Genomic DNA, 24,377 nt, shown 5'->3' on the forward strand with positions numbered 1-24,377 from the left:
GAGTCCTGAACAAATCTTCAACCTTCTCTCCCTCCTCCGCCTTGTAACACTGTCTAAGCCCTCACCACCCTGAACTTTACATTTACCACTTTTATAAGTGTTTGATAAGTGTTTGCCTGCATATATGTCTGCACTGCTTGCATGCAGTACCTGGGGAAGATTAGGAGAATATCTGATCCCCTAAACTGGAATTACAGATAGTTGTTAACTATATGTGGTATAGTTGCTGGGAATCTGCAACGGGTCATCTGAAAGAGCAGTCAGTGGTCTTCGTCACTGAGCCATCTGGTCCCTATAGTTTCTTGAAAATACCACTAAATTTGCTATATCCATTATATGTAGTGCTTTTTTTTTTTCTTTTGGGTTTATGAGGCTGGCTTCAATCTCAGTACGATCGTCTTTGCATGTGTCCGCTCTGCATTCTGCAGTTTCTTTAATCCCTTTGTAGCCATTCTTTAACGTTCCATGGTGAGTGATCTGAGTTATTAATTAAGATTGGAATAAAGGAGCTGGGTGGTGATTGTGCATGCCTTTGATTCTAGCACTTGGGGAGGCCGAGAGGCAGGTGGAGGTTTGGCCCACACCAGCCTAGTGTGCAGTGAATTCCAGGATAGCCAGGGCTATATACATGTTGGGAGTGGGGGAGGTGCCTTTGCTATCCAGCAAGGAAAAATGGCAGGTTGTAGCCAGCTAATTCTGCATAGCTAGTGAGCTTGTTATTTAGCAAGCATTGACACTGAAGACAAAACCAAGTTTCTGGCATAAAAAGTGCCGTCGACTTTTTGGGTTATGGGAGATGTCAATTTTTAAAAGAGTGTTGTATCTAAGTTTTTTGAGTGTGTATGTATGCATGTTAATCAGGTGCATGTCAAACTGCCCAAATTGGGCAGAAAAGGGCATTGAATTTACTAGGACTCAAGTTATGAAGTGGGAACATGGGTTCTATGCAGGAGCAGCAAATGACCTTGCTGGTTGAACTATCTCTCTAGCCCTTACTTTTGATGCAGGCTTTCACTGCAGTCTTTGATGATCAGGATCTCTCTGCACCCTCACACTCTGTTCTCCCACTTCAGCCTTCACAGTACTAGGACTACAGGCTTAGCCACGATACCCAACAGGTTTGTAGCCCAGGCTGGCCTCCAACTCCCAGCAATCCTGCTTCAGCTTGGCATGAGCCATCACGTCTGTCTTTCTTTTTGTGATCTGTGTTAAGTGTGCATGTATGTGCATTCACTGTGTGTTAGTGCCAAATTCATGTTCTGGAAGTCTGTTAAATGTCCTCTCTGGTTCTCCAACTCTTTTTTTTTTTTTTTTAAAGCTGGGTTCCTACTTTGTATCCTTGGCTGGCCTGGAAGTCTCCTTGTAGACCAGGCTGACCTCAAATCAACTAGCCTGTCGTCTCATGCATCACTATGTCTGATGGCTTTTTGTTTTGTTTCTCGTTTGTTTTCCTGAAATGAGGTTTCTCTGTGTAAGCTTCTAAACTCCAAGATCTGCCTGCCTCTGCCTCCCAAGTGTTGAGATTAAAGGTGTGCACCACCACTTCCTGGCACAGTGATTTGAGACAAGGTATCTCACTGAACTTGAATTTGGCTAGAACAGCTGGCCAGCAAGCCCCAGAAATCCTGTCATTGCCTCCCCAAGAGTACATGGTACAGGTAGACATAGCTTCCTTAAACACAGAAATACACCTGCCTCTGCCTCCCAAGAGCTAGGATTAAAGAAGCACCACCATGCCCGGTGAGTAAGTATGTTCTTAAAGGTGATTATTTCAGGTATGGGTATTTTGAGAACAATTAAGTCAGTCACTGATAATGTTTATGTGTGGAATTAAAAAAAGAACCAAAAGCTAGCCCTGATTTGAATTCTCTACTCTCCCCAAATCTTCCATTGTACTGTGGTTTTTTGTATGAATTTCTACCTGAAGTTTTGAGAATCTGTGTGTATGACAAAGGGATATGCTCTCTAAATTTAAAGATTTATGTATGAGTACACAGTTGTTCTCTACAGAAACACCAGAAGAGGGCATCAGACCCCATTACAGATGCCTGTGAGCCACCATGTGGTTGTTGGAAATTGATCTCAGGACCTCTGGAAGGGCAGTCAGTACTCTTAACTGCTGAGCCATCTCTTTAACATCATTTAACTTGGGATTGAATAATTGACCAAGATAACAAACTCTATGAAGCAATATACTGTTTTAAAAACAAAAATACCTGCCACTTGGTTTTACCAAATGAAGACTCAGGAGTCAGATGCTGTACCAAGCTGACCGTCCTACTCCTGTATCCCAGAAGGGTTAAAAAGCTGCTTCAAGCTGTCCTAGTAAAACTTTGAACTCATTGTCCCTCCTTTCTGTTTCCTTAGGTTCACTCCCTATCAGCTGGTTGCTTGCTCCTTTTGGACTTGGGTTGACTTTATTTAGCTCTTGGGTTAAAGGAGTGTGCTAGGGCCGAGCCACACACAAGGTTTTTCCAGTTCACAATCTTGGGGTTCACAGTTTGATCAAATATCCTGTAACATTATGTGAATAATGATTTCAGCTTGTGGGGATATTATTTATTTATTTATTTATTTATTTATTTATTTTTCGAGACAAGGTTTCTCTGTGTAGCCCTGGCTGTCCTGGAACTCACTCTGTAGACCAGGTTGGCCTCGAACTCAGAAATTCGCCTGCCTCTGCCTCCTAAGTGCTGGGATTAAAGGTGTGGGCCACCACTACCCAGCTGATATAAACTTTTAAAAGCCTCTTTCTTACTCATTAGAAATACTGTTAGGTGGGAGGTGGTGATGAGCCTTTAATCCCAGCACGCAGAGGCAGAGGCAGAGGCAGAGGCAGGTGGGTAGCTATCTTCAAGGCCAGCCTGGTCTTACAGAGTGAGTTCTAGGACAGCAAGGGCTTCACAGAGAAACTCTTTGTTGTTAATGTGACCCTATATTTAGAGACCCTAGAACTATTAGCTCAAACCTCAGAATATGAGAAAGCTCAAACAAAGCATAGTGGTTTTCTCTTCCTATTACTGTCAAACTGGTGTTTCTAAAATGTGAGAAAATAAAGATGAAGCACAAAAGAGAATGTAAAGTAACTTGTGTTTTAATCTAGCACTTATCCCAACCAAAAACTGAGTTTATCAGTAAATTTGCAAAATAAACCTATTAAAACTAATAACAGCTAATGGTTGAGATTATAGCTAAAGGCATGAATGAAGTCTGATGTGAAATCCATTGAAATAGAGTTAGGAAAGAAGTAACTAAAGGAATAGGAAGGTTGGGAAATGGTGGATGACAGCTTGCAATGCGGTGGAACCCAAGTGTCTTATGCAAGACAATTGTTTCAAAAGAACTTTTTTGATAAGGGAAGTTCCCGGTAATTTCAGGTTGGAGTCTCAATGTTCTAGTCTGTTCCTTTACTTTCAATTCATCTCATACTTTGTTTCAAGTTAATCTTTCTAGAACAGTTTTCAAACTTGAATAGCATCCCATTGTCAGAGAAATCAAGTACAATTAGCCTGACTTCAATACCACCATTGTTTAGCCTCCTTGACGCTTGTGGTATCGGGAGTAAACCTAAGAGCCTCACACATGCTAGGCAAGCACTCCGGCTATGCACAGCTCTATCGCCAGCCTTTTTTGAGAGGCCCTATCATAAGTAGCACAGGCTAATTTTGCACTTGGTAGTCAGCCCAGGCAGACCCTGAACATGAGATTCTCTGGCCTCAGCCTGTGATTACAGACCTGTACTACCTGGGGACCTACCTTCTTAAATTTTTACTTAGTCTCACATAAGCCAAATCTGGTCTCAAAATTCCATGTATCAAGGATGACCTTGAATGCCTCATCCACCTCCCACACATCATTAGTTACAGACAAGTACCATGCTCTGCTCCCTTAAGCTTAACTTTGGTAATTTCCCTACACCTTGGGGTCCATATACAAGCCAGTTTAGCTAACTACTGCTTGCAGACCAAGTCTAGCTCACCTGCCATCAGTTTCTATTCAATATGAGATTAGTGACTTTCATATCTTAATGGTTGGGAAGACAATAACTCATGCTTGAAATGTCAGCACTTGAGGCAGGGCAGGCAGGTTTCTGAGTTCGAGGCCAGCCTGGCCTACACAATGAGTTCCAGGACAGCCAGGGCTACACAGCAATACCCTGTCTCAAAAACAACAAAACTAGAATACAACTCAGATGATAGTGTGTTTGCTTGGCATGTACAAGTTCTGTGTTCAAAACCTAGTACTAAAAATGTATTCCAAGCTGGGGGTTGGGGAGAGTGTTTGACCCAGTGGTAGAATGTTTGCCTACCATGCACAAGGCTGTGGATTTTAGTTCAGCAGTAGAAAGCTTGACTGAGTTCCTGAGTTCAGTTTCCTCCACAAAGAGGTCTAGATTCAATGTGAGCTGCTTGACATGGGTTGGGACCTTTATAAAAGCACTGAACTATCTTTTCCAGACCTCTCAAATGGCAGTTTTAAAAATTGAATATTCTAACAGTACAAGCCAACCATACACTCATTTGATATTTGTATTTTGATAGTAGGAAAGTATTTTGTTTTCCATAATGAAGCCTGTATAATAACTGAAAACTTTTGTGTTACAGTAAATGAAACTGCAGTCTTGTTACATGCAATAATCTCAAATCTGAGCTGAAGTAATTCCAAAGTGTCTGTTGACATCTTGTGTCCTGAAGAGACTGGCATTGTGAAATGTATCATGCTGTGTGTTCAGAACCAAGGCTGTAGAGCAGCTGAGCTGTGCCTATGGGCAAATTGCTTTTCATTAGACGTTTGATTCTGGATTGATTTTTGGTACTTGGAAAATTAAACCTTTCACTATTGGCAACATTTTCAAAAGCCTTTTCCCAAATGTCTTGGGTCCTAGAGACAAGCAGGTCAAAATGGGGATGGGTAAAGGACCCAGGATGCACTGGGCTCAATCCCTAGCACTACAAAAAGGCAGGGTAAGTGGTGGCACACGCCTTTAATCCCAGCACTTGGGAGGCAGAGGCAGGCGGATTTCTGAGTTCGAGGCCAGCCTGGTCTACAGAGTGAGTTCCAGGACAGCTAGGGCTACACAGAGAAACCCTGTCTCGAAAAACAAAAACAAACAAACAAAAAAAAAAAAAAAAAAACAAAAGGCTGGCTAAGCAATATTTTCTTATGAACTGGAGGGTTAGCCTTCCACTCCTTTTATTTTCATTATTTTATGTGCATTGGTGTTTTGCACACACACACAATATATATATATATATATATATATATATATATATATATATATATATATATATATATATATATATATATATGCCTGTGTACCATGCTACAGTCTGAGAAGCTGACAGTTGAACCTGAGTTTTCTGGAAAATCAGTTATCTTTTTTTTTTTTTTTTTTTTTTTTTTGAGACAGTATCAGTCACTATATAGCCATGACTGGCCTGATTTTAAAGGCATATATCACATATGGCCTTGTTTTAAGTTTTGTGTGTGGCTGTTTTCCCTGTATGTAATATCTGTGCACAATGCACACGCCTGGTGCCACTGGAGGCCAGAAGTCAGATCTCCTGGGGCTAATGGAACTGAGACTCAGGTCTTACAGAACAGCCAGTGCTATGTCTCCATTCCTGATAAAAGTTTCTTAACAAGGTCTGTTCTGTTTCTTCAAGTTAAGATGTCCCTCTTTTTTGTGCTCCCAACACTTTTCAAATTTCCATTATAACTGTTGGTCTTTTTTCTTTTGGGGAGTGTGGTAGTAGTGGTGGTATCATGGACTGAACCCATTTACCCATGCTAAGCAAGTACTCTACCACAGAGCTACTCCTTTTATTGAAATTGAAAAAGGGTTGGGGCTGGGGTGCTGTCTGACTTTTTTTGAGGCAGGTGTCTTTATATAGCCCAGGCTGTCCTGGACTTGATACTGTAGACCAGGCTGGCCTACAGAACTCAAGAGTTCCACTTGCTTCTAGCCCCCAACCCAGACCCCCTAGCTCTTTTTGGAATCTTGAGGGAGCTGGAGAGAATGTCTCAGCAGTCAGAACATTGGGTGCTCTTAAAGACACAGGTTCTACATGGTTCACATGCTCCTTAACTCTAGTTCCAAAGGATCTCATGCCCTCTTTTTGACTTCTGTGTGGGCATCAGGTACACACACAGTACACATACATGTTGACAGAATACATACATAACCTGCGCCGGGGGGAGGGGGTGGTGTAGTGGAAATTTGAAGCAGGAGAGTTGCCCAGACTACCTGAAAGTTGTCCCAGCTTCTTCAGCTGAGATTTTGTTTTTTGGGTTTTTTTTGTTTTTTGTTTTGTTTTGTTTTTCGAGACAGGGTTTCTCTGTGTTGTCCTGGCTGTCCTGGAACTCACTCTGTAGACCAGGCTGGCCTCGAACTCAGAAATCCGCCTGCCTCTGCCTCCCAAGTGCTGGGATTAAAGGCGTGCACCACCACCGCCCGGCCTTCAGCTGAGATTACAAGCCCGTGACACTAGGCCAGACTAATTTTCATTTCCCTGACAGTGGTAAAGTTCTCAAAATCAAGCAATGGGATCCGGACTATACAGCCAACATCACCAATTAGTCTGCACTGACATCAATATAAAAAGGGAAAAAAGCCTGTAGTACCAGCACATAAAGAGGCTGAAGCAGGATTACCCTAAATTTGAAGACAGCAAGACAAGTTTTTACACTGCCTTCAGCCACATTTGAGCCAGGGGCCCCATTTGCAATGCAGATCTGAACACAGCTTTCCGCGCACAGCTCCCTTCAAGCTATACCACTCTTCCCAAACCGTTTACATTTTCCTAAAACCCTTTGTCGGAATAGTGGCTCATTGGTCTACCTCTGCCCTGATCTGTCAGTTTTTGACAAGACTGTTCTTGGTTACTAACCTCCCTAAAACTTAACCCGGGGCATTCTATACAAAACCAGTTAAAGGATTTTCAAACAGACCCTTAACCTCATCTGAACTCGCATGGAGACAGCGAATTAGTCTAGAAACTTCCCTCCTCGCCTCCCCCAGGGCGCCAATGTCTTCAAGCTGGGGGAACTGCGCGCCCCTGAGGGCAAACTCGCTAAAGGGGCACGGACGGGATTCCGACCCTCAGAAAAACAGAGGGGTGGTCCAGGCTTTGAGGACGAGGCTGTTTTTCCACGGATGCAACCGGCGCTACCAGGCGTGGTGGCTTTGGCACAAGACTGCAATCCCAGCGGCTGAAGCTCGAGGCCAACCTGGGCTTGCGTGTGGCAGCCTGGCTCAGACAAAACGACCCCCACACATGGCCTTGGGGCCTGCATTACACGCCGCGGCGTCCTGCCGCCTCTCGGGGAGACCGCCCGCGCGCGTGCTCAGACGGTTGGCCGCCAACGGCTCGCTAACGCGAGAGGGGAGCCCGGGAAGACAGGCGCGAACCGGGCAGCCGGAGGGACGAGGGGAGGGGCGGGCGCGGGAAGGCTCGCGAAGGAGCCGGGAGGCCCCGCCCCTTCCGTAGAGATCTCTAGAAAACCGCGCAGAGCCTGGAAACGGCGACTGCGCACGCGCGGCGGCCGGGCCCGGGCATTTTGCTGCGTCACCAGCCGCCGCCCGGCCTCACCACCCCTCGCGCGCACGCACGCTCCTTCTCCGTCCTCGCGCCCCTTTTCCTACACTTTCCTCCTCTCCCGGGCTGAGGGAGCCGCTCTCCGCGCGGTGCATTCTGGGCATCGAGGCCGAGCCCGCCGCCGCCGTCGCCTAAGGGGAGCGAGGAGAGGCCGCGACCGGGCAGAGACCGCCGGAGTCGCCGCCGGAGAGGAGTCGACTCGCCTGCCGCCGCCAGCGAGGCCCGCCCACCCGTTCGCCTGGCCCTCTGCCCCGTTCACCATGTGAGTGCGACATCCCGCCGACGGAAGGTCGTCCCGGAGCGGAGCGAGGCCGCGCCGGGAGCCCCGGCTGCCGGGAAACGGCTCCTCGCCCTCCCCCACTCGCGGCCCTCCGTCTTTCTCCCCGTGCTGGCGGCCGTCCTGCCGTGGGGTGGGAGGGCCTGCATCCTTGTTCCTGTTACCGTTGGAGGACATTTCTCCTCCAGATGTCCGTTTCCCCCACCTCCAGCCCGTCCCCCGGATTCCTCGGGCCAGAAACCCCACTTTTCTTCCCCAGACGGCCTGCCTGACTCGGAACTCTGGGAACTTAGCCTTAGGCCCTAAACTCGTGTGTGAGCTTTCCGCCATGAGGGCGCCCGGAGCCGTGGAGTCCCGCAGCTGGGTCCTGGTGCCCGGACCGGGCAGGCCCTGGGCTGAGAGCACTTGTGGGTGCCGCCGCAAGCCGGTGCTACCGGTAGGGCACCACGCGGCCCTGGGCGGCACGCACTGCTAGGCAACTAGAGGGGGCCATGCCGTCACCACAGCGAAACTTGCCGTTCCCGCATCTCGGTCTCCTGAAGGAGGGTGAACGTGAGCAAATCCGCTCACCCCCTTGGCAGCGGGTAGTAGTTACTATGGAGCGGGATTCTGCACGTGTCTAGTCACAAGATGCTTGTGGACTTTTTCTGCGTTCCTCAGTAAACTTTGGGTGGTGTTTCGTCATGCTCTCTCCACGCGAAGGTGAAATAGATATAAAATGATCATCTTACTGGTCTGAAGACCTTAATTTGTTTATATGGAGGTTACAGATTCTTTTAACCTGAGAATTTTTGTCTTTTTTTTTTTTTTTTTTTTTCCAGTCAGGAAAACTTTCAGATATGAGAGAATTGAATTACAGTATTTGAGGGTGGTGTGGGTTCGTGCTATGCTCGGCACTAAAAGTTACGGATAGTAGTTGAAGGAAATGTAAAGTTTGTACAAGTTTTAAGTGCTTGCCTGAATGGTTAAAAATCTAAATAGAAGATACCCTAGAGCCAGGTAGTGGCTGAGAAGCAGGTTCTAGAAGACATGTAGTGCTAGAAATTGTGTGAAGAGATTTGGAGGCCCCCCATAACCCAGATATGTATGTAACAGGTTTTAAGTGCTTTATTATAGTAATTTTATCCCTATGTGCGCCACCCCCCACGTGCTCCTCAGTGATCCTAGAGGTAAGAGGACACTGTGGGGATACAACTTAAGGTGTGAGGTTCAGCAGCGAGAGCCTTCACTTGCTCAGCCATCTCACCAGCACGGATTTTAATTTTTTTTACCTTTTAGATGTTAAGGATAGAACCAACCCCATGTTAAGACAGGGCTCTTGTAACTGAGCTATATTCTAACGTTATACTGGCTTTTTAGGACAAGTTTATGTAAAACTTCCTTTTTGATATTTAATTTTCCAAACTGTAAGGAGAAAATGAATTGCTAGGTAAAACAATTTAATAGATAAACATAGTCAAAAAAAGATAAACAAAACATCTTTTTATTCAGAAAGTACCGATTTAGGAGGTAGAGAGTCGTTAACAACCCTGTTTACCCTTGCAAGAAGACCGAGTTCTATTACCAGTACCCTCAGTGCCTTCTGAGAGCAGAGGTGTTAGATCTGAATCTGGAGTTTAGAGGCAGTTGTGAGCCACCCAAAGAGGGTGCTTGGTTTCTGCACGAGCAGTGGGGTGTGGATGTTTCTGCCTTCGTGTATATCTGTGTATCACCTGCATGTTGCACCTGGTGGATAGAAGAGAGTGTTGAATCCCCTGGAGCTAGAGGATTGCCAGTCACCAAGTGAGTGCTGGGGTTAGAACCCTGGGTCCTCTGGAAGACCAGCCAATTCTTATTCACTGTTGAGCCATCTTTCCAACCTCTATTGTCTTGGGGGGGTTTTGTTTGTTTGGGGAGGGTTGTTTGTTTGTTGAGACAAGTTCTCACTGAGTGGATTCGGCTGTCCTGGAACTTGGGCTAGAGATACACCTGCCTCTGCCTCCCTAGGATTAAAGGTGTACAATTCGTGGTCCTATTACCTTCTTTTAAGGGTTTTTTTTTTTTTTTTTTTTTTTTTTTTTTTTTTGAGACAGGGTTTTTGCTGCCCAAGGTGGCTTACCATCCTGATACATGGAAGAATCCCCTTGAATTCCTACTCTTTTTCCCTCTACCTCGCAAGTATTGGAATTATAGGTGGCAAACAACTTTAAGATCAAGGCCAGCCAGGTCTGTATAGTGTGCACACATCTCTGTTTTGTTTTCCAGACAAGATTTCTCTCTGTGTAGACCAGGTTTGCACATATTTTGAAGAGATCAGATACCTGGTCTTGTTTTAAAGTGTTTAGTATACAGGGTTAAAAAGGTGGCTCATCCTTTAAGAGCAGCCATACTTTTCCTGAAGATCTGGGTTCAATTCTCAGATCCCACATGGTGGTAAAGCCATTTATGTAACTATTGACTTAGCATTCTTCCCTCACCCCCCCCCACCCCCCCAGGGTTTCTCTTTGTTGTCCTGGAACTCACTCTGTAGACCAGGCTGGCCTTGAACTCAGAAATCCGATTGCCTCTGCCTCCCAAGTGCTGGGATTAAAGGCGTGCACCACCACCTCCCGGCCTTGACTTAGCATTCTAAAGTGAAATTGGAAGAATCTGGCTGAGTGTTCAGTTTTTTATGTTTGCTGTAAACAGGCTTTTTCTTTGAGGTAGGTTAGGGTCTGACCCTATAGTCCTGGCTACAGTCTCACTGTATGGTCCTGGAACTCATGTAGACCAAGTGCGACTTGAACTCAAGATCAGACTGCCTTTGCCTTCCAGGTACTGGATTAAAAGTTAAATTCCACAATGCCTGGCCTGTTTGTGTTTTCGCTCTGCAGAACTCCCAAAATCTTCAGCTTTCCTAACTTAATAAGCATGTGGTATATTGTATAGTTCAAGTTTGAAAAAAGTATCTAATGGTGGTGGCCTTTGTTCAATGTTGATTTCCTAACCACTGTAACCTGGCAACTGATTTTCCCTTTTTTCTTACTGAGTTAGACTTTAACTACACAGCATAGAAACAAAGTGACAAAATTTGCTAGGTTGTAGGTTACTCCTATTGCTAATTTAAGATTGTTGTTTAATTGTATTTTGTTTTCTAAGATCTAGAAGCCAAAATATCTTTGTCTACCTACTTCACCTCAGGTAGACAATATAAAATAAATGGTAGGGGTTTTGTTGGTTTGGGGTTTTTAGGTAGGTCTCACTCTCCCAGGCTGACATGGAACTTGTAATCAGTCCTCCCACCACTCAAATGGCGAGATTACAAGCATGTGCCATCATGCCCAGCTTTGTATAGCTTCTCAAATGTGGACTTGTATTTAAAATCTTGCTACCAAGATAGACCCAAGGTTTCATTCACATGCGCTAGGCAAACTGCTCTACCGCTTTGCTTTAGCCCCAGCTCTATTGTTTATTGTATGGCTGGACTGATAGTTTTTGGGGAGTGAGGGAGAGGGAGTTGAGACAAGAGTTGCACTGTGTAGACCATACTAGCTTTGAACTCCGATACCGGGCTTTGCCTCCTGAATGTTGGGATTAAAGGTGTGTACCAACACCTCTCTGCTAATACTGTTTTTGAATGAATCACAGGAACTACTGAAAACCCAGCCTTTGAGAAGTTAAAAGAATACAGGGTGTAATACAGCTGAATCTCTTCAAATTAACATGTGTTTACATTATTTCTCTTGATCTTGAACTCTGTATCATTGAATTCTTCTCTGGTGTAAAATACCTTGTGAATTTCTTCCATGGTACCCTAATGTTATCTTGGCACATAATTTAAGAAACAAAGAACTGCTCTGTTTATTTAAATCTCCTTTCCAGTTTTTTGTGGGGTTTTTGTTGTTGTTGTTGTTGGGGTTTTTTTGGTTGTTTTTTTTGTTTTGGGGTGAGGCAGTCTCTGTAGCTGGCCTTGAATGCACAGAGACCTGCCTGTCTCTGCTTCCTGAGTGCTGGGATTAAAGGTGTGCATCATTACAGCCAACTAACTTTTAAGGCAGGGGGCACTGGCCTGGAATGCCTACCTCAGTATGGGGATTACAAGCATATTTGACTGTGCGTGGCTTTCTATATATAGCAAAACTTTGGTATCTCCTTTGTCTGGTTCTTATTACAAACTGATACAGATAAAACTTTTTTGTTTTCATTCTTTCGTGACCTCTTGATCCTTCTACCTCCCTGTGGAATACCAGTCCTGGAAAGCTAATGGCAAGAGGTTTGATGCAGTTTGAGGCCATATAGGACTGTATAGTTAAAGCTCCCTCCTAACAAGACATTCCTTTAAAACACTGAAAAGAAGATAGGGAAAATGGTGCCGCCAGGAAAACATTGGCCTAATAAACGTGAGGATCTGGGTTCACATTTCCAACACCCACATAAAAAGCCGAGTACTGTGCCGCACGGGCAGGGCACTGAGATATTAGGGCTTGTTGGCCAACTGCACGTGTACACATGTACTACATACAAATATACATAATCAGTTTATGTGATTGCATGTGGCTGCACATATATGTGCGTGTGTGTGCGCGCGCGTGTGCCTGAAGCTGAAGCCTGAGCACAGTTTTCCTACATTACCTTATTAGTTGGAGCATGGCCTTTAGATTGCACAGAGAATGTAGACCAGGATGACCTGGAACTTGCAGTAATGTTCCTACCTTAGGGAGTAGACTCCACAAAGCACCACTGCTGGCTCAAGGAAGAACTGGGATTTTCCTCTCCTATCTCTAGCACAATTCCCAGTATAACCTTCCAGTAAACATTTAATGATGTTGGAGCTCCAATGTGCTTTCTATAGCATGATTACATGAGATGCTTCTGGTGGTTGCTCAGTAGCAGATTAAGAAGTAAAGTGGTGGTTCATAATGCTGGGAGATGATGGTTCAGTATATAAAAGCTGGGTGTGGTGATGCCGGCTTTAATTCCAGTACCTGGGAGGCAGAGCCAGGCAGTTCTCTTGGGTTGGAGGCCAGCATGGCCTACATAGTTCCAGAAAAGCTAGGGCTATGTAGAGAGACCCTGTCTGAAAAACTAAAAGTGCTTAACTGTTCTTGAAGAGGACCTGAGTGGTTTCCAGCACCCATGTGAAGCCTCACAGCCTTTCCTAATTCAAGTTTTAAGAGGATCAACACCCTCTTCTGACTTCTTCAGGTAAAACCCTCGTACACAGAAACCTTAACCAAAAAAAAGTTGTGATTTTGGTTGGGGGGGGGGTTGAGACAGGGTTTCTTTGTGTAGTCCTGGCTGTCCTGGAACTCAAGAAATCCACCTGCCTCTGTCTCCCAAGCGCTGGGATTAAAGCCGTGTGCCACTACAGGTAGGTAAGTAGGTAGGTTGGTTGGTTTTTAAGAAAATTTTTTGCAAGTATAGAAAGCATCACCAAGCCAGCATCACCTGCATATAAAGGACCCTTTGACATTCAGGATCTTTAGGACCATTGATCAGAAACATCTTTTAGTGTTTTGAGTAGTTTTCATATAAGGTTATTAATTGATGACAAGTTGTTTTTGTTTTTTGTTTGTTTGTTTGTTTTAAACAATTTTGTGTGTGTGCGTGCAGGTGTTTGCCGAATGTGTTTAGTGGATTTCTGAGGAGGCCGTAAGCCTCCTCAGTTCTTTGGAGCTGGAGTTAACGGTCTACACGAGGTACCTTTATGTAGTTGTAGGTGCTGAGAACTGAACACAAATCCTTTGGGTTTTGGTGTTTTAGTTAAGACAGGCTTTCTTAGGGTATTTTCTGGCTGGCCTACTAAGTGCTGGGATTAAAGGCGTGTGTAACACTGCCTGGCTTTATTTAAATGCTTGAAATGCTGAGCCATCTCTTCAGCATCCTAAATCCTATTTTCTCTCAATTATTTCAAGTAGAACCAAGAGGGAAGGGGGGTGGGGGGGTGTCTGTCTGTCTGATGTGTATAAATAAGGGATTTGTAAAGAGACTGTTGTAGATGCTGCAGTAAGGCAGCCGTGGAGCCAGCCTAGACTGCTGTGAGACCTTACCATTAATTCATGTGTTACTTTTGGTTATTTTTATTTTCTAAGTACTGAATAATATACCCTTTCATTTAAGGGGTACCATTCGTGTCTTCTCATCTGCATCCTCATCTCCCCTTATAAGGGCACCTGTTATATTGGAGGTTTTAAGATTGCACTTTCACTCAATTTCCCTTTAAAAACCCTGTTTCCAAATAAAAGTCTCATTCTGAGGTACTAACTACAATGTAAAAGATAAGACAGAAAACAGTTCGGCCCATACATTGATTACTTAATGTGAATCTAAGGGAAAAAGTTGAATGTCTTTTCCCCACCCCCAAGACGGGGTTTCTCTGCAGACCAAGCTGCCTCCACTTCTGTGCTGGAACTGAAGGGCATGTGCCACCACTGCCCGGCTAGGTTCCTGTGTCTTAAATAATGAGTGAGCAACAAAGGGAAAGCTTATATTGTTTAACCATGTCAGTATAAATGCATACTACTTTTAGATCAGTTCTAGCCTGGCGGTGATGGCAGACGCCTTTAGTCCCAGCACTCCAGAGGCATAAGCAGGTGGATCTCTTGAGCTGAAGTACAGCCTGGTCTATAGAGTGAGTTCCAGGACAGTATCATTAGATTATATGGCTGTAAAAGTAGTCAATATGTTACCTAGTAGTTTAAAAGGTACTTGCTGCTGAGCCTTGGGGCCTGAGTTGGATGTGTGTATTTCACATGTTAGACTCCCACAAGATGTCCTCTGACCTTTACATATCAACACATCAGTAAATGTCATTTTAAATAAATAGTTAGAATTTTATGCAGATGTGTCTTTCCATTTCAAACAATTTGAGCAAGAAAATTCATTGCAAGAATGCCTTTTAGTTGATTTAGAATGCAGTCAAGTTTACAACTAAGATTATTTAGGTAGGGTCTATTTTAGCTATCATTACTTTGTCTTCAGTGGATTTCATTTCCAATTTAGACATTGTTTGAGAAACAGAGAAACTCTGGGTGCTTGTGCTCTGAAATTTAATCTGGGAGAGTACATGATATGTATGTGTGAGAGCATACATGTGAAGAATGATATGCCTTCGAATCCGTAGTTTCAACCTTTAGGTGAGTTGTTTTTGTTTTTGTTTGTTTGTTTGTTTTGTTGTTTTTGTTTTTCGAAACAGGGTTTCTCTGTGTAGCCCTGGCTGTCCTGGAACTCAGAAGTCCACCTGCCTCTGTCTCCCAAGTGCTGGGATTAAAGGTGTGCGCCACCACCGCCCAGCTGGGACATTTTTCTAAACTTTTATTTATCTACCACTGGACATGTGTGGAAGTCAAGACAACTTAGAGGTGTTTTCTAACACTAGGTGGATCTCTGCGGCCACCTCAAGTATTAGAGTTTGGCTACACGTGCACTTTGTCTATTGATCTTGGATCCCCTGAACCGGGGTTACACATGGTTGTTATCTGCCATGAGGGTGCTGGTTATTGAAGCTAGATCCTCTACAAGGGTAGCAAGTACTCTTTGACTCTGAGCCGTCTCTCCAGCCCTTGTTTTGGTTCTGTGGGACAATAGCCTGGTATGCATGTAGTCTGAACTGTCCTAAAATTGCAGTCCTCTTACCTTAGTCTCCTGCATTCAGGGATGACAAAATAGCATACTTTGCTAGGCTTTGGTATATAAAACCCAGACCCTACATACGCTAGGCAAACATTATGCCACTGGGGTATGTCCCTGCTAATTCTATGTTTCTCATGTTGAAAGCAGGACTGTAAAATAGTACATTTACTTAAAGGTAGCTAAGTTCTCTTTATAATTAAATCTGCGAATCTTAGTTTCAGTAGTGATGGTTTTAAAGGATTATCACCTAGTGATTTGCTGGTGTTAAATAGTAGATCTTAGTTTTTAAAGTCCCTGTTAACCCTGGTGGTGGGGGGGGGGGGGGGTGTGGGGTGGGGGGGTATTTGGTGTGTGTTGTGTGGGAGGGGGGAGATAGGGTTTCTTTGTATAGAATTGGCTGTCCTGGAACTCACACTGTAGACCAGACCAGGCTGGGCTCAAACTCTTGAGGTCCCACTGCCTTTCTACTGCCAGAATTAAAGGCATGAGCCACCACCACTTGGTTTATTTTCAAAGCTTACTTTTTGTCCTATATAATGACACTAGAAAGATAAATGGCATTGTGTGGGTAGGCAAGGAAGGATCAGGTATTCAAAGCCAATGTTGAGAGCTCTTCCTCATTCCCTCATCTCCTAAAATAAAAGCTCTATTAGGAAAGTTTAAGTCTTCCAGAGATTGCTTTGTTGGATGAAGCCTTTGGAATGTAGGATAAATGTAAGGTGAAATTTAAACTGTGATGGAAAAGAGAAATTATAAATAATCAAAGAATTTCTTCTTGAATTTATCATTTTTTCTATTTACAGGCAGCCTGCTTCTGCAAAGTGGTACGATCGAAGGGACTATGTATTCATTGAATTTTGTGTTGAAGACAGTAAAGATGTTAATGTAAACTTTGAAAAATCCAAACTTACTTTCAGGTAATTTTTACCTTTTTCTCTTATTTAAGGTGGTTATTACTGTGATGAAACACCATGACCTTGGGTGAAATGGACATTATTGGGCCTGTGGATCCACTCAAAGGAAGTCAAGGCAGGGACATAGAGGCATGGTAGAGTGCAGGTTACTGGCTTGCACAGCCTTCTTTCTTACAGAATCCAGGAGTAGCAGCACCCACAATGGGCTGGGCCCTTCCTTATCAACCACTAATTAAGAAAATGTACTATTATAAGCCTTCTCACAGCCTGATCTTATAGAAGCATTTTCATTTGAGGCTCCCATCTCTCAGATTGTGTAAAATTGACATAAAAATTTCTCTCTGTGTCTCACTTTTTTTTTAGTTGTCTTGGAGGAAGTGATAATTTTAAGCATTTAAATGAAATTGATCTTTTTCACTGTATTGATCCAAATGTAAGTACTGTTGATGCTTTTTTTTTTCTGATTTAAATTATGAGAAACTGGGCATGCTGCTAGTTATCTTAGAATTTTATTTGTGTGGGGAAACCATGACCATGGCAGTTTTTATAAAGGGTAACCTTTAACTGGGGCTGGTTTAGGTTCAGTCCATTGTGGTCATGAGGGAAGCATGATGGTACGAAGGCAGATACAGTGCCAGAGAGGTTACTAAGGGTTCTACACATGGAGGGGCAGGAAGAGACTAGGCCTTGCTTGAGGTTCAGAGACGTCAAAGCCCACCTGCAGTGAAACACTTCCCCCCAACAATGCCAGTGGTCCCTATGAGCCTGTGGGCCATTTTTATTGAGATTACCACAATAATAAAACATTAAATCTTAAATCTATTTAGCCTAGTAGTTTAGAAATTATTGGCAACCTCTCTTCCTACACATTTTTTTTATTCTGTCACTGGCCAAATGAGAGTACCTTTGAAATCTTTCTATCTTACAGCAGAAATTTTTAGTAGCCAAAGCTTGTTCTTCCAGTTTAGAAAGAATATAGGGAAAGAAATGAAAAATAAACCAGGCTTGTGCCTATATGCTGAACTTATAGGAAGTAGAGACAGGACAGAAAGCTTTGCCTACATAGAAAAACCATCGCAGAGGAAAGAGACAAAGCTTAGTGTAGAGGGGCCCTCAAAACTAGTAACACTTGGGGGGCTGATTATGGAGGATCTTGGGTTCGAGACTAGGCTGCACAGTAACAGCCAAATTATGGAGGTGTACAGCTCTATTCTAGCATGTTTCAAGGTCCTAGATTTGATCTAACAAGTGTGTGTGTGTCTGTCACATAAAAAGGGAGAAGTAGAAAGGTCAGGCTGTTTTACCATAACAGCAGAGAGATAAATGGTATGATGATGCTTTTACTGTAGGATTCCAAGCATAAAAGAACGGACAGATCAATTTTATGTTGTTTGCGAAAAGGAGAATCTGGCCAGTCGTGGCCTAGGTTAACAAAGGAAAGGGCAAAGGTAAGTTTTCTTTTTTTTTTTTTTTTTTTTTTTTTCTGTTTCAATGTCTATAATGTTTTAAGAATTAAAAATAGGGCTGGTTAAAAGCACTGTCTGCTCTTCCAGAGGTCTTGAATTCAATTCCCATCAACCACATGGTACCTCATCTACCATGAGATCTGGTGCTCTCTTCTGGCCTTCAGGCAGAATGCTATATATATATGAAAATCGTTTTAAACCTAAAAATACATTTTTATAATAGTATAAAAGCTGGTGTTCTATACTTGGCTTTCTCATCAAATGTCATAAAATCAGACCTTTTCGCATTAGGTATCGTGGTACATACGAGACTAAGGCAGAAAGGTTGTGACATTACGACTAGCTTGCCTGAGTGTCTTAGAGTTACTATTGCTGTGACAACACCATTTGAAGCAACTTGGGGAGGAACGAGTTTATTTACATGGCTTATACTTCATATTCTTAGTCCATCATAGCAGGGCAAGAATCTGGAGGCTGGACTGATGAAGAAGCCATGGAGGGGTGCTGCTTACTGGCTTGTTCCTCATGGCTTGCTTAGCCTGCTGTTGTCTTAGAACCCTGGACCATCAGCCCAGGGATAATCCCCACCCACAGTGGGCTCAGCCCTTCAATCACTAATTCAGAAAATGCCTGCATCTAGATCTTAAGGTGGCATTTTCTCAATTGGGTTTTCTCCTCTCGGGATTAACCAGTGTTATAATGGCATAAAATTAAACAGCACACTGAGAAAAGTTAGTTACTTGGTTATCATAGGGGAGCAAAGTTTAGTGATGTTTAAGATTCAAGGAACTGAGGATAGGCTGGCAGGTGCCTTAATAGGTTTAGGTGATTACTGACAATCCTGAAGGCCTGGGTTCTGATCACAAGAGTGCAACATGGTAGAAGAGAGTATGTTAGAGGCAGGAAGACTTCTTAGAATTTGAGGCCAGCCAGGGTTTCATAGTAAGGTGCTGTCTAGAATGGAAACAGTGGCACTGGGGTAGCTCAGTTGACAGTGCCTACTGTGCACAAAGCTGTAGGTTGATGCAGCCTGATAGCATGACCTGTAGTCCATCTCTAAAGAGGATTAATAGTTGAAGGTTAGCCTTTATAAACTGAACTAATTCCAGGTATCAGACAATACTTACCAATGAATGTTTTTGTATGAAAGCTAAGCTGAACAGTCAAAAATGATGATTACTGCTTTTTGGTTTCTTGTGGATTGTTCTCTTGTGAGCTAATTTCATGACCCATTAATGGTCATGAGTAATGTGGAGGTGGTGTTTTTGTTCATCTCTAGCTTAATTGGCTTAGTGTGGACTTCAATAATTGGAAAGACTGGGAGGATGACTCAGATGAAGACATGTCTAATTTTGACCGTTTCTCTGAGGTAAGTTCTTTTAATGGCATTTTCTACCCTGTTCCCATAATACGTTCTATATGGTCCAAGATGGGCAGAGTCCCTGGAAGTGGAGTTACAGGCTGTTATCAACCACTATATGGTTGTTAAAAATTAAACCCCAGTCTTATGTAAGAGTAACAAGTGCTCTCAACCAGCTCCTCAATCATCTTTTTTGGTTTTCTACTCAGAAACCTGTGTAGTCAGGACAGGTCACGACTGCTTATAACTATATTTCTAGAGGATCTGGTGGCCCTTGTCTGGTCTGTTCAGGCATAAGGCTTACATGTGATAGACAAACATCTAAAGAGATGATCTTAGGGTGAAGAGTTCTTTTTGAGACAGGGTTTCTCTTTGTAGACCTGGCTGTCCTGGAGCTCACTCTGTAGACCAGGTGGATCTCAGTTCCAGAACAGCCAGGGCTACACAAGAGAAACCCTGTCTCGGGATGGGGACTGGACAGAACAGTTCTTGTTGGTCTCGCAAGTGACCTGGGTTTGGTTCCTGGCACCTTTGTACATTTGTTCATACCATAATTCCAGTTAATGTGTCTGAATGTTTGCTAACAGATAGATAGATGGATGGGTGGGTAGATAGGTAGGTAATCTGCCTGAGTTCAGAAGAAGATTGACTGGTTGTGAACTACCATGTGGGTGCTGGGAAATAACCTGGATTCTCTACAGGAATAACAGGTGTTCCTAACCACTGAGCCATCTCTTCAACTCCCCTAGAAAGAATTAGAAAATAATAATAAACAGGACCATCATGGTATTTTCTTAACACTGAAATGTGTGCTAAATCAAGAAGACAGGAAGGTATAGTGGCCCATGCCTTTGATCCCAGTACTGGGAAGGCAGAGGGAAAAGAATCTCTTGAATTCAAGTCCAGCCTGGTCAACAAAGTGAGTTCCAGGACAACCAGGGATACACAGTGAGACCTTGTCTTTAAATAAAACAAAAGCAAGATGGGTGAACAGAGGAGGACCATTATGCTGTTATATAAATGTCACAAATCCGTTACTATGACCAAATTGGGAAAATAGTTGTTAGCTGTAGTGTAAGTTAAGGAGTAATGTCGTTTAGTTGGTGAGGGCTTACTTAGCTTGCATGAAGCCAGCCCTGATTCATTCTCCATCCCCAGGATTAACTGCTTTACTTAAGCATCTCAAATGGCTCTTAATTTTGATGAGGAGAGAATACTTGGTGCCATTTTTAAGGGTTTTAGTTTTGGTTTTGGTTTTACCTCCACCTCCTAACTAGCTGCTAAATGCCATTGGTGTCTAGTCAATACCTAGAATGCGCTTTGCACATTTTGAGCAGTTTTCCTGTTTAGAGAAACTATATTCTTAAACCATGCCTCTTAGAGGTGGTAAAACTCTGGGCTTTTTGCGGGAGACAGCTTCTCTCTTCTGGCTGTCTGAAACTTCTGTATACTCCAGGCTGGCCCCAAATTCACTGAGATGTCCCTGCCTTTGCCTTCCATCTGCTGAGATTAAAGGTGTGGGCCACCATGCCACCCTCCTTTCTATTCTTTTCCCAATCTCACCCCCAAAAGACTGAATAGGCTATTGTCTACAAAGTGGCATGTAAAATTATTTCCCTTAAATTCAGGCATAAAACTTTCTTATATCTTCTAGCTAGTTGGCAGAAGTAGCAGAGTTGTTTGAGCCACCCTAGACTTAAGAATCACATCTCAAAAAAAGATGCTTGCTGTGTGACCTATATATGACCTCCCTCACAGGGTTTTTTGGTTTTGTTGTTGTTGTTGTTGTTTTTGTTTTTGTTTGGTTTTGTTTTTCCTTTCCTACATTGGCTCCTTTGTTTTTTCTGTCAGTGACTGTGGGGGTCATAAGGATGTCAGATTGCCCTGCAATTGTCAGAGTGGTACATGAGACATTTTCCCAGCTCGATATATAGAGTCTTAACATTTTCATTTTCTGCTATATGTAGATACCTTGCTGGGTGAATTTAGCATTTTATTTATTTATTTATTTTTTGAAGATTTCATATAGCCCACCATGTTGGCCTCTTTACATTATTTAGTTGAGGATGATCTTGAACTTCTGAATCCTCCTGCCGCTGCACCCTGTGAACCTTCTCTTGTTTTAGATTCAGCCTTTTATAGACAGCAAAGTACTTAAGATTCTTTTGCATTCATTCATGGGAACTTCTGCTGTACTGGAGGCCTATTCTGGAGTGTGTGGCCTAGTAAAGCTGAATTTAACATTTTAAAGCTGATTTTTATTCTTCAAATAGATGATGGATCACATGGGTGGTGATGAGGATGTAGATTTACCAGAAGTAGACGGAGCAGATGATGTAAGTATGTGTGTGCCCCCTTTCTGTTAACTAAAAATAAAGGCAGTGAGATGGTCGTATATACTTGCTGTTCCCCTGCTAGGGTGCAGCCATCCCTACCCTTATTCTACCTGTCTTCCTTTTTGGTTTTTTGAGACAGGGTTTCTCTGTGTAGACCAGGCTGGCCTCGAACTCAGAAATCCGCCTGCCTCTGCCTCCCAAGTGCTGGAATTAAAGGTGTGTGCCACCACCGCCCAGCTCTACCTGTCTTCTTTCTTAACATTTTAAAGGGAAAAGATTTTGCCTATTAGGGAAATTACATTTGTGAACCATTAAGGATCATATTTTAACAAATCATTACATAAGGTTTAAAGATTATGAGGATAGAAATGGGATTTTAAAAGCAGGTCAGAGACTAGTAGTATTAAAGGGGTGTGAATGTACTGAGGAAGGTGTACTCTACTATTTTAGACATTATCCTTCCTAGCAATCTGTTAATATCTTAACATAAACTTATATAGTTGGGAGAGTTGTCAGCTTTAGTCTATGAATTAGAGTTCATTGGCTTCTGTGCATTAAGTGATCTTTCCTTTTATTGAATGCCAAGAGAGGAGGACAGAGTTGGGAGAACTTAAGGAAAGATGGGTCTTCTGCTACAAGGCCGTTCACATTAGTAAAATAGGCCTTGAATTTATGCGCATTGTTAAATTCCTAGGTTCCATGTAACTATTTTGCTACTGTAGTAAAAAATACAATACTTAGGATTTTTAAAGTGCATTATTCTGTAAAGAGATATGTATGGTCAACTCGGTAACTTTTTAAACTTTTCTTCTACAGGATTCACAAGACAGTGATGATGAAAGTAAGTGTCTTGAGGTTTCTGTTTTTTAATGTTTCTCCTGCAGTTGTTGTCCACACTGAGACCAACTTTCAGGGCAGACACCACCTATATTTTCTTTTTAAGCACTAGGACAATTTAGAGCAGTAGAGTACAGATTAGGTGAAAATCCTATAAACACTGCCAGGAAAAGTGGAGGGGAAAGGAGGGGGAAGGAGCCTTTTTTATTATTATTACTATTATTGTTATATATACTATGTTTTACCTGCATATGTGTCTGTACTGTTTGTATATGAGCTTTTAACTGCTAAGCCAATCTCTAGCCTCAAATTAGGCATGGATAGAATTAGCGTATTAAGAAAGGAGAGGGCATTTCAAGGGATGGAAATTGTCTAGTGGACTAAGAACCAAAAAAGTCTTGTCATATTCTTAGAAAGGGTTTGCTCTTTAAGGTGTGGTTACATGTTCATTTTGTAAGTGTTCACAGATGATTTCTAGGGAGCTCTCGGCTTTGTTGTCTCCATTTGTAGGTGTTAGAGTCTCTTGTAGACCTTGCTGACTATTTGTAAAATCCTTTCAGAAATGCCAGATCTGGAGTAAGGAGTTCTGTCATCGCCTGGATTCTGAAAAAGAAGAATAACTTCTGCAAGATTTCATAATTGAGAAAATCCCTGAGTTGATAGCTCTAAAGGCAGATATGCTGTACTTGCCTCCTTAAACCCACTTTCAACCTTTTTTTCTTTTTAAGGCTTCACTAAGGGTTGATTATGTACCATTGTATGGGGCAATTTAAGTCAGCTAAGGCAATATCCTTATGCATGAACATTTCCCAGGATTCCATGCAGCAGTTGAGATCCTAGGCAACTGCTACAGCAGCTCTGATGGATAGTCACACTTCACCTAAGTCTTCTTTCGTCATAAGTTACTTACACATTAGGGAGAGATAAAGGTTTTAGATCCTAGACCATGAACTTTTAAAGGAGGTGGAAACAAATTGGCTAATATCTTAAACTGATACCCTGCCATTCTTCCAGGATACCTTTCAGAATTACTCCACTAAAGTTTATTTTCAAAAAAAAAAAAAAATTTTACTTTACATCATTGTATGTGATCACTTGTCAGTGTTCAGGTGTATTTTAGCTAAAACTAGTGGATGCCCTAACTTAGATGGTTTTTGAAGCCTATACATTTGGTATTGTTTGGCCCTTAAGCTTTTACATCTCTTAGCATGGAGGACAAAGAAAGCTGTACATTGTTGCTTGAGAATATGTACATTTTAGACCAGATTTGTATTGCACTGTCAGTATGGCAAATGAGTGGAAAATGTTAATACACTATTGGATTTTTTTATTTCCTGTTTTGATTTCAGCTTATGCCCTGGCTGGAAAACCTCAATTTATGTTCATGACAGTGGGGATTTTTTTAAATGTCTACATTCTTTCTAATAAACTGTTGGAAGATTTCTTGGCTGTCCTTTTAAGTGTCTGTTTGATGTAATTTCATGTATTTGCCCCTTACTGGAGGTTTTTTGAGGGAAAAGTTGGGACTGGTCCTGTTTGAACAAAGAGGCTTGCTGTACTGTACAGGAAACCCTGTAAAGCACGTCTGTAATGGGAGGCTGTGGACACTGTGCAGCAGCTGGACAAGTGTTGTGACTTGACTGAAATAAAACTGAATGTGTTGTCCTCCTGTACATTCTTCGCTCCTGCATGTTAGCTGTGTCACCTCTTACGGCTTCTGAGATGTGCCCAGCATGAAGTGCTAGAGACACAAAACTTAGTTCCTTAGTGGTTTCTATGTGTACATAGCTCAGATTTTGAGTCAGTTAGAAAAACAACATACAGATTTGGGGATGTGTAAGATGCAACTCCTTTTAGGGGTTGGACAACCCTTTCCCAGGGGTCACATGTCAGATACTTATTTTACATTAGGATTCATTCAGATGGCAGTGGCTGTCAACCTTCCTAATGCTGTGACCACTAATACAGTTAGTTCCTTGTGCTGTGGTGACCCCAACCA

The 24,377-nt window shown here is 42.8% G+C and overlaps 1 protein-coding gene across 1 annotated transcript; it reads left to right on the forward strand.

Annotated features, from left to right (window-relative positions):
- Positions 1-3,275: 3,275 nt before the first annotated feature.
- Positions 3,276-23,821, forward strand: Ptges3 (prostaglandin E synthase 3). The gene is made up of 9 exons (XM_076919163.1): positions 3,276-3,367; positions 7,219-7,860; positions 16,269-16,382; positions 16,743-16,812; positions 17,729-17,827; positions 19,125-19,214; positions 21,479-21,541; positions 22,358-22,382; positions 22,939-23,821. The coding sequence occupies exons 1-9, from the start codon at positions 3,276-3,278 to the stop codon at positions 22,956-22,958; spliced, it is 1,215 nt and encodes a 404-aa protein (XP_076775278.1). The 3' UTR covers positions 22,959-23,821.
- The last annotated feature ends 556 nt before the right edge of the window (positions 23,822-24,377 follow it).

The sequence above is a fragment of the Arvicanthis niloticus genome, chromosome 22 (genome assembly GCF_011762505.2).
Source record: "Arvicanthis niloticus isolate mArvNil1 chromosome 22, mArvNil1.pat.X, whole genome shotgun sequence".
NCBI lineage: Eukaryota > Metazoa > Chordata > Mammalia > Rodentia > Muridae > Arvicanthis > Arvicanthis niloticus.

Excerpts from the sequence above, each read along its gene's own strand:
- Ptges3 (XM_076919163.1), top strand. The coding sequence starts at position 3,276 with ATGGTGGATGACAGCTTGCAATGCGGTGGAACCCAAGTGTCTTATGCA. Across the intron at positions 17,828-19,124 it reads TAACAAAGGAAAGGGCAAAG|CTTAATTGGCTTAGTGTGGA; the intron begins GTAAGTTTTCTT and ends GTTCATCTCTAG. Across the intron at positions 21,542-22,357 it reads AAGTAGACGGAGCAGATGAT|GATTCACAAGACAGTGATGA; the intron begins GTAAGTATGTGT and ends TTTCTTCTACAG.